Raw genomic sequence first — 10098 nt, forward strand, 5'->3', positions numbered from 1 at the left:
TCAAAATCCTAACATATTGATGAATCAAAAGAATGTCTGACCACGAATCCTGACAAATCATCGCTAGAACTGGCAACAAAATTCTGATGGTTATCTTAACTTGCTATATCAAAATTTTACCGGCACGTTTTTGCTTCAAAATTACTCCAAATCAACTCCAAATTTGATATACAACCTTCGAATATCAATCTAGCATTTTTAGTTGTTAGATTCAACCTAAACTTTCAAAAGTTAGTAAACTCATTTAGTCTTCAACAAGTTTTTTCAAGCTCCATAAAATTCAATAATGGTATTTCTCAATTTTTTCCAATCAAACCAATTCAAATCATTAAGAATATACAATATAAACTCAAAAGAATATTGCGCACATAATTTTCAAGACCAGATAAGTAGAGTTTTTAGTTTTCTAAAGCACATATTAGTATTTTTAAATTTTAGCTATGTTCTCATAATTTATTGAGAGAAGGGAGAAAGAGGAATATTGAGGAGAAGAAGATGGACAAAGAGGAAGAAGGGGGAGAAAAAGATGTAGAAGAAGGATGAATTTCTTTGCGAAAGTCTTAAATTGCTAATACTTTATTAACAAAGTCAAAAATTAAATGATTATCTTTTCGGAGCATAAATTCGTAATTGGATAATTTGCAACCAGGGGCATTCATGGTCGTTGGGGTTCGATTTTTACCAAACCAACTAAGCTCGATTTATGCAATTCCCATTCTTTTGAATTTGCAGGTTCTTTTTTGACTTTTTTGTCACATAACATATAAATTTCATCCACTTTGTTATAATTTCGGATAAAATTTTGATGAGTTAATATATGTTTAGTAATAATTAAACAAATTAAACATATAATCCAAGAAATATTATTTTGGAGAAACTTTTTCCACGCATGATAAACATTTTTATCTAACAATTATTCTGCTTTCATAAATATGTCTTCATCCTCAACCAAATTTTACCAATTAAACACAATTATCTAATAAAATGCTCCATTTAGCTTTGAAACTTACCAATAAAATAATATCTCAAAATTGAGGGAATTATATAGTAGTTTGCAAGATCATAACTTATGAAGAATGGAGAATTGAAGAATTTTAGCAATATTTGACAAGAAAACAATCATCGAAGTTAGAATCAAGTATTATTTAAAGTAAATTAAAATAAAATGCACTATAGTAGTTTTAGTAAATATTACTTCTTCTGTTTCTATTTGGATGACACATTTCGCTTATCAAGAGTAAATTTGACTAAATTTTAAAACTAAATTAAATTAGTTCAATTTAGTATTTAAAATTAAAATTTAGATATGCAATAACTACATGAAAAGTACTATAAGTTCTAATTTTTCTCATATCAATATAACAAAATATATTTTAAAATATTGGTTAAACTTCACGCAATTTGACTCTCGATAAACAAATGTGTCATCTAAATTGAAAGGGAGGGATTAGTACATTTATCGCTGGATCACAAATATTAATGTGTATATTATTTTCAAAAAAAAAAAGTCTAAAGTTTTTAAAACATATTAAAAGAAAATAGATTTATACGCCGATTTAGTTGTTATATCTCAACTCAATGCTAAACAAAGTAGTATGTAATTTTTTAAAAAAAGTTGATTTGATTTGTAAAATTTGATTCGATTTTTCTAGAGTATGTGATTTTTGAACCCCGTTAGTTGCAACTACTACTCCTAGGTATTGGCTTTTAATCGCGGTAATCAATGTTCCTACCAACTGCTCCTTTGCGTTTATCTTCTTTCAACACGTTAATTCAGATAAGGACTGAGCCTTCATTTACTCGTGAGGAGGTTTTTTTTTGTCATCTTACTTCTGTCATTTCTTTCTTCCGTCATTTCTTTCTTCCTATAATCTTGTCTTTCCTTTTCTATAAAGTTTTCTTTATACACTTTTTTTTTCTCTCTTTATCGTACTTTCATTATAAAGAAAATTTAATGTGGTCACTTAAATGGAAAAAAAATATTAAAAACAAATTTCCAGAAACCAAAAATGAAACCAGACTCGACAAACTTGGATTTCCAAAGTCAGAGCTGGAAAATATCATATTTTTTTCACTGTTCTCTTTAACTGTGCGATTTACCATTGCGAACTCCAAAGTATTCACCTCAAATTTAACGTAACTCATGCAGAAAAAGGAGACACTACATTAGTAGTCAGCACAAAACCCCATATGTGACGCAGAAAAGCAGACAATAAGCCCAAACCCCGAGAGGAGAATCGCTTTTCTCAGTCAATTTTAACCCACTGGACTTTTCCCTTATTCGCTCTCCACTCACTCATTCACTCATTCACTCAATTTCCGAATTTGCTTTTACAAATGCATTTGCTGCAAAAAAAGGTGCAGAATCAATCTCGCCGGATTATCATAAAACTCGGCCGGACTTGTTCTGCCTCTGGACTTTATAGTTGATATGTAGCTAATTCAATAATTCAACTATCCAACCAACTGGTTCCTAATTGGGAAAAGTTTGCTGGAGGAGACAACATTTCTGTCAGATTCAAGGTATATTTCTGGACTTATTAGGACTTTGGTTCCTCAATTTGGTAAATTAACTCCTCTTTGTCATACTCTGCTTAGGTGTTATTAGTATTTCTACTTGTAGCTCCTTTTTTTGGGGATTCTTTTATGAACCTGCAGCATTTTTTCTGTTTTTATGCCTAGTTGATTCCTGCTCAATAGCAAACTGGCGCAATTTTTATAGCTTCAATTAAACTGCGTTTTGCTACCGTTATTGCATTGGACAATTAACTAATTAGCCAATACATGAATTTCAATCCTCTTTACATTGATCATCGGAAAATAAGTATTAATAGCGCCTTTAAATTCTTCTCCTCCTTTATCTCTGAGCCTATGCTACTAATTTTGAATTGCTCAAGTTTATTAGTGGTTATGGATAATCGAGTACTAATCACGTTTTAAAGTCAATAATTCAACATATGTAGCTAAGTTGCATTATGAGAGTTGTTCTCTTAAGATTTTCATTTTCTTTATGTGTCTTTTTCCTGGAAGGAGAAACTTTTCCACATAAGTTACGCATGATAGAAATTTTCACTTTTTGTTGTAACTCTGTTCGCTTGTCTCTTAGATAAAATAGAGTATATTTTCACCCTTACATACTGAGCTAATAATCTTTAGAAATTAAAAATATTCAGTTTATATCTCTGATTATGTAAAGTCCAGCATGGATATTCAAACTGTGTGGTCGTTCAGGAAATGCATGGAAGGAAACACAGTGAAAAATTGCGCTGATTAATTTTGTGGTGTTATATATATATATATATGAAAAATGAATTTTAAAAAACCAAGAAAACGGAATAAGAAGATTTGGCCCTTCTTTTAAAGAAGAAAAAAAGGAATGAGAAAGAATAACAGTATTCCTATTTATCTCATCTTAAAAGATTGTAGTTTTTTTTTTTCTTTCTTTCTGTTTTGAGTATCCAGGAATTTAAACAGTGGGTTACTTTTGCAGCTACAGATGTGGAGATATTGTACATTGCAAGTTGCTTTAGTGCTGCCTTCAAATCCGGCTTTGTCAGTATTAGTTGCAGCTATTGGGCATAATTAGAGTGATTCTTTTCTTCTGACTGCGTGCTGACAAGGTTGGACTTGAATCTTTAAGTGGTGATGAAGAGGCAATTACATTACAATGCCCATCCGATTGATCCACACCGTAAGCAATGACCTGCGAACTGCTTTCCTTCTCTCTCTCTCTTTTTTTTTTTTTTGGTTAATGCAATCGCCATCATTTGAGAAGCTGTCTGGGAGAATATTGCTGATTTAAGTTGGATCTGGTTTTGAAAGTTAAATCATTCATCCACTATGAATTGTTAAAACAGTTTTTGAAAGTTCTTCATGTAGAACTGATTATAGAAGCAAAAAGTTGATGGAGTGGAATCTTGTGACGCCGTTTATCTTTTAATTGTTGGATGCTATTGGATTGCGAGGAATCAAATCTCATTTAAACAACTTATTTATGTTTCTGAAGGCCTTTTTTTGATGGTCTGCTGATTCGTAAGGCTTATTATTTCCCATAACCAAGTCAACCACATATAGCATAACCTAAGTGTATCCTTTGGGCAAGACTATACTCTTTCTCCTGCTTCATATTGTCATGTAGCAATTCTTTCCTTTTTCGTGCATGACTACATACTTTTGAGCTATAAGCAATTCCAGCTCTAGAAAACAAGTAGAAACTGGTTAGTACAAATTTTTCATACTGCTATTCAGTCACTAAAGTTGTCAAGCGGTTGCAATATTGCTGCCTCTGGTTGAAGCATTGACTATTGTTTTCAGTCTCCTTTCAAAATTTGATTTTAGTCATTTCTTGATACAAATGGATATTTTCATATTAAGCAAACGACTTACTATTCTTTTTTTATGCAAACTATCCTCTTTCCAATGATTGATACGAGAATCAAGACAGAAATGAATATAGATTCACTTCTTTCCTGTGGAAATGAGGCTGTAAATTATACATTCGACATAGGATTACATCTTCATATTGTCTTGCACTTTGATTATTCTTGTATTGTTTGACAGCTTTTGAGGCCTTCTGGTACGGCTCTTGGCATGCTGTGGAGCGCCTAAGGGTAAGTGTAGGGACCATCACTACTCATGTTCTAGTTAATGAGGAGGTGATTGAGGAGAATATTCCGGTAACAGATCTTCGAATAAGGTCTAGAAAAGCTATTTTATCTGATTGTGCCTGCTTTTTACGACCCGGACTTGATGTTTGTGTGCTTTCAATCCCTTACCAAGCAGAAGATTCAGATGATGAGAAAGATGTCAAGCCTGTAAGTTGCAGCCTTGGATAATTTTACAGCCTTCTTTTATCCAAATAATAGAGGATATTTTCAATTGTTGTACCGAAGTTGGGTTCTTCCTGACTTCTGCTGGAGTGGCACATAGCGCTTTCTCCAATTGTTTTCAGAGTTTCTTTCCTGTGAAGCTTAGTAACTGGTTGTGCTTATTTACCTTTGATTCTTCCATGTAGGTATGGATTGATGCAAAAATAAGATCAATAGAGAGGAAGCCTCATGAGCTCACTTGTACTTGTCAATTTTATGTCAGCGTTTATGTCACTCAAGGACCTCCTCCCATTGTTAAGAAAGCCCTAAGTAAAGAGATAAACATGCTGCACATTGATCAGATTGCCATTCTCCAAAGACTTGAACCTAAACCTTGTGAAGACAAACATTATCGCTGGAGTTCTTCTGAGGACTGCAATTCGTTGCAGAATTTTAAACTATTTATTGGAAAATTCTCCTCTGACCTCACATGGTTAGTGGCTGCATCGGTTCTGAAAGAAGCTACATTTGATGTGAGATCGATACACAACCAGATTGTCTATGAGATTGTGGATGATGATCTTGACAAAGAACCAAATCTGGACCTACTTTCTTACTCTGTGAATTTCAAGTTAGAAAACGGAGTTTCAACAACCACTGTTGTTCAATTCAGTAGGGATATCCCTGTCGTAAATTCTACCAGTGACGCAAGTGAAGCTGGGCCTCTGATTCTGTATGACCCTATGGGCCCACGAAGGTCAAAGCGTCGATTTGTGCAGCCAGAGCGTTACAATGGATGTGATGATGATTTGACAGATTTTGATGTTGAGATGACACGGTTAGTTGGGGGTAGGAGAAAAGTAGAGTATGAAGAACTACCACTTGCACTATCTATTCAAGCTGATCATGCTTACAAGAATGGTGAAATTGAAGAAAATATCAGGTCTTATGAGAGAAAGTTGTTTGGAGGAAATATTAGACCTCAAGAGAAGAAGTCCTCTGAAAGTTCAGCTGGATGGAGAAACGCACTCAAATCAGATATAAATAAGCTTGCAGACGAAAAATCAGTTACAGCTGACAGTCAACATCCACTTGCTATTGTTCCCTTGCCTCCTGTGGGAAATGATTTGATTGGCGATGAACATGTTACACTTGATGTCGAAGTTCCTGAAGATGTGTCAGCAGAGATTGGTGAAATAGTTTCCAGATACATTTATTTCAATGGCTCTTCAACATCGCATAATAGGAACACTTCTAGGATGAACTTCACAAAACCAGAAGCAAGACGCTGGGGGCAAGTCAAAATTTCTAAGTTAAAATTCATGGGACTTGATCGTAGACATGGGGGGTTAGGTTCACATAAGAAGTACAAAAGAAATACCTCAAAGAAGGACAGTATTTATGATATAAGATCATTTAAAAAGGGTGCTGTAGCGGCTAACGTGTACAAGGAGTTGATAAGGAGGTGCATGGCAAACATTGATGCCACCCTTAATAAGGAACAACCACCAATAATTGATCAATGGAAAGAGTTTCAGTCAACAAAATCTGGCCATAGAGAGTCCGCTGAGAATGTCTCAGTGAATAAGGAGGAGGAGATTTCAGAAATTGATATGTTATGGAAGGAGATGGAACTAGCCTTGGCGTCATGTTATCTTCTTGATGACAGTGAGGTACGTCTATTGAATAGTTACTGGTGTTGCTAACCTTCATCTTATTGTTCACGGAATGTGCTTTCTGCTACTGGAGAATTATCGGACTGGTCACTGTTTTATGGTTGGGTATTGTCTTGATCAAACGTTGAACGTTATTTTTCTTTCATCTACCACTTTATTTCTGTACTGCTATGTTACCTTATGCTTGACCTTGTACTTATAAATTGCGGCACAGGATTCCCATGTTCAATATGCAAGTGATGTCAGGATAGGAGCTGAAATACGTGGAGAAGTTTGTCGACATGATTATCGACTTAATGAAGAAATCGGAATTATTTGCCGGTTATGTGGATTTGTTAGCACCGAAATAAAGGATGTTCCACCACCCTTTGTAAGTCAAGTCTCGAACTTCTTTCATTGCTCTTATTCTGAAGCACCTGCTTAAGATGTCTTTGAGATTTGCCCTCCACGAAGTGGTGGCACTTCAAAGATGTTTTTGACCAAGAGATGAAGCTTTGTCTTGGACCATCTCATCATTTTATCCTACACGTAATGGGAAGTATATTCGGCATGTAATTCAGGAAGCATGTTGAAGCAGATCTAGACTATCATTCTTGAGGCTTTTATTACTACACTCTTTTTTGTTTATTTCCTTTGCCAGCTTACTAGAATTCCATTTGTTCATATCTACAGATGCCTTCTGCAAACTACAGTTCAAGCAAGGAACAAAGAACTGAAGAAGCTACATATCACAAGCAGGATGAAGATGGCCTTGATAGTTTGTCCATTCCTGCTTCTTCCAATGCACCTTCATCATCGGGAGAAGGGGAAGGCAATGTCTGGGCTTTGATACCTGATCTTAGAAATAAATTACGGGTACACCAAAAGAGAGCCTTTGAATTTCTGTGGAAAAATATTGCTGGATCCGTAGTACCTGCTGAAATGGAACCAGAAAGCAAAAAGAGAGGTGGCTGTGTTATTTCTCATACTCCAGGAGCTGGGAAAACCTTGCTAATTATTGCCTTCCTTGTAAGCTACCTGAAGTTATTTCCTGGGTCACGGCCATTGGTCCTTGCTCCAAAGACAACACTCTACACCTGGTACAAAGAAGTACTTAAGTGGAAAATTCCTGTGCCAGTCTACCAAATTCATGGTGGTCAAACCTATAAGGGAGAGGTTTTGAGGGAAAAGATGAAATTGTGTCCTGGTCTTCCTCGCAACCAGGATGTCATGCATGTCTTGGACTGCCTTGAAAAAATGCAGATGTGGCTTTCACAACCCAGTGTTCTCCTTATGGGCTATACCTCCTTTTTAACACTGACGCGGGAAGATTCACCTTATGCACATAGGAAATATATGGCCCAGGTATTGACGCAGTGTCCAGGGCTCCTAATACTTGATGAAGGGCACAATCCGAGAAGTACAAAATCCAGGTTAAGAAAGGGTCTAATGAAGGTCAATACACGGCTTAGGATTTTGCTTTCTGGTACACTATTCCAGAATAATTTTGGGGAGTATTTCAACACACTTACCTTAGCAAGGCCAATCTTTGTTGATGAGGTCCTGAAGGAGCTGGATCCCAAGTACAAGAAGAAAAACAAAGGTGCATCTCGCTTTTCATTGGAAAATCGAGCGAGAAAGATGTTTATTGATAAAATCTCAAGTGTCATTGATTCAGACATCCCCAAGAAAAGGAAAGAAGGCCTAAACATATTGAAGAAACTAACAGGTGGATTCATAGATGTGTATGACGGTGGATCATCCGATAGACTCCCTGGTTTACAATGCTACACCTTGATGATGAAATCAACCACTCTTCAGCAAGAAATTTTGGTGAAGCTGCAAAATCAAAGGCCCATCTACAAAGGATTTCCACTGGAGTTGGAGCTGTTGATTACCCTTGGCGCAATCCATCCTTGGTTGATCCGAACGACAGCATGTTCTAGCCAGTACTTCAAGGAAGAGGAGCTCGAGGCTCTTCAGCAATTCAAGTTTGACCTGAAGTTGGGTTCGAAAGTCAAATTCGTAATGAGCCTAATACCTCGTTGTCTCCTCAGGAAAGAAAAGGTTTTGATATTCTGCCACAATATTGCTCCGATTAATCTTTTCCTGGAGATATTTGAGAGGTTCTATGGTTGGAGAAAGGGCATCGAAGCACTGGTGCTTCAAGGTGACATTGAGCTTTTCCAAAGAGGAAGGATAATGGATCAGTTTGAGGAGCCAGGAGGACCATCGAAGGTAATGTTGGCATCCATTACAACTTGTGCAGAAGGCATTAGCTTGACAGCGGCATCACGTGTAATATTACTGGATTCAGAGTGGAATCCTTCAAAGAGCAAGCAAGCAATTGCACGGGCTTTTCGGCCTGGTCAGGACAAAGTTGTTTATGTCTACCAGCTCCTAGCCACAGGCACACTGGAAGAGGAGAAATACAAAAGAACTACATGGAAAGAGTGGGTTTCAAGCATGATATTCAGTGAAGACCTTGTGGAGGACCCTTCTCACTGGCAAGCACCCAAAATTGAAGATGAATTGTTGAGAGAGATTGTCGAGGAGGATCGAGCTACATTATTCCATGCCATTATGAAAAATGAGAAGGCTTCTAATATGGGAAGTCTGCAGGAATAAGTCCTTGTACCCAATAAAGGACTGTGGTGAGCCAGATATCGGCTTGGTGTGGAAATAATGTGTTCCAACACATTTGGAGGCGGATTCAGGATTTAAAGTCGTGTGAAATGCTAATGTATTTAGTGCATATTTGTGACAATGTGTAAGGACTCGGTATAAATAAGTGGGCTTTAAGATTTGAATTATATGTGTAACTCGAGCTGAATACAGCTAGAGGCAGAATCGGGATTTTAAGCAAGTAGGCGCTAAATGCTCTACTCTGTTTGTATTATGCTTCTTTGTGGCAATGTGTAAGGACTCAGCATAAATAAGTTGTATTTTTTTAGTTTGAATTATAGTATATCTGTAATTTCAGCTGATTATCCTGTGCTTGCATGCTGTCTTTTTTCGACCTTCTTTTCCAATCTGGAAGGGGCTTACCTAGTCTCAAGATCTTCAAGTTTATAACCGATATTTTTTAAATAGTGCTCAACCGTACAGTTTCTTCGAATTAGTTACTCCTATGAGATTGGTCCACGCAAGAAGTTCTCCTTGTCTCCATCCTCTTTGGAATTTTTAACTTAATTACCAATGATATATAGATTAGTATAAATAAGTTTCCTTTAATATTAGGAATTTAATAGGAAATATCTGTTATAGCGTTGTAGATAATAAATTGCGTCTAGAAAATAAAATCAAGACCGAAAAATATCGCAACAATCGTAGTATTTTATTTCGAATATTTGAGTGTTCAATCTCTATGAATCCTCTGATTCTTCTTTTTAATAGTAAATAAATTCAAGGACTTTTGAGCTTGATCTTGAATATATGTTTGTTGCCACGAACGATGATCTTGTTCTTGAGTCTGGCTTGATTGCTTGAACTTGACCTTGATTTGTTCTTCGTTCTTGAGCTTGAACTTGATTTCTTGAACTTGGACTTAATTGCTTGAAGCTTGAAACTTGTAGAGAAATTTGCGGCGTTTGATCCACGAGCTCTCTATTGCTTCTTGTTATAAGTTTTGGTGT

The 10098-nt window shown here is 36.2% G+C and overlaps 1 protein-coding gene across 1 annotated transcript; it reads left to right on the forward strand.

Moving 5' to 3' along the window:
- Nucleotides 1–1798: 1798 nt before the first annotated feature.
- LOC107807410 (SNF2 domain-containing protein CLASSY 1-like) lies at nucleotides 1799–9450 on the forward strand. Its single transcript, XM_016631776.2, has 6 exons — nucleotides 1799–2523; nucleotides 3491–3691; nucleotides 4561–4814; nucleotides 5015–6481; nucleotides 6699–6854; nucleotides 7157–9450. Exons 2-6 carry the CDS (start codon nucleotides 3646–3648, stop codon nucleotides 9089–9091), a joined length of 3858 nt encoding a protein of 1285 aa, XP_016487262.2. The 5' UTR covers nucleotides 1799–2523; nucleotides 3491–3645; the 3' UTR covers nucleotides 9092–9450.
- The last annotated feature ends 648 nt before the right edge of the window (nucleotides 9451–10098 follow it).

Source organism: Nicotiana tabacum, chromosome 6 (genome assembly GCF_000715075.1).
Source record: "Nicotiana tabacum cultivar K326 chromosome 6, ASM71507v2, whole genome shotgun sequence".
Lineage (NCBI taxonomy): Eukaryota > Viridiplantae > Streptophyta > Magnoliopsida > Solanales > Solanaceae > Nicotiana > Nicotiana tabacum.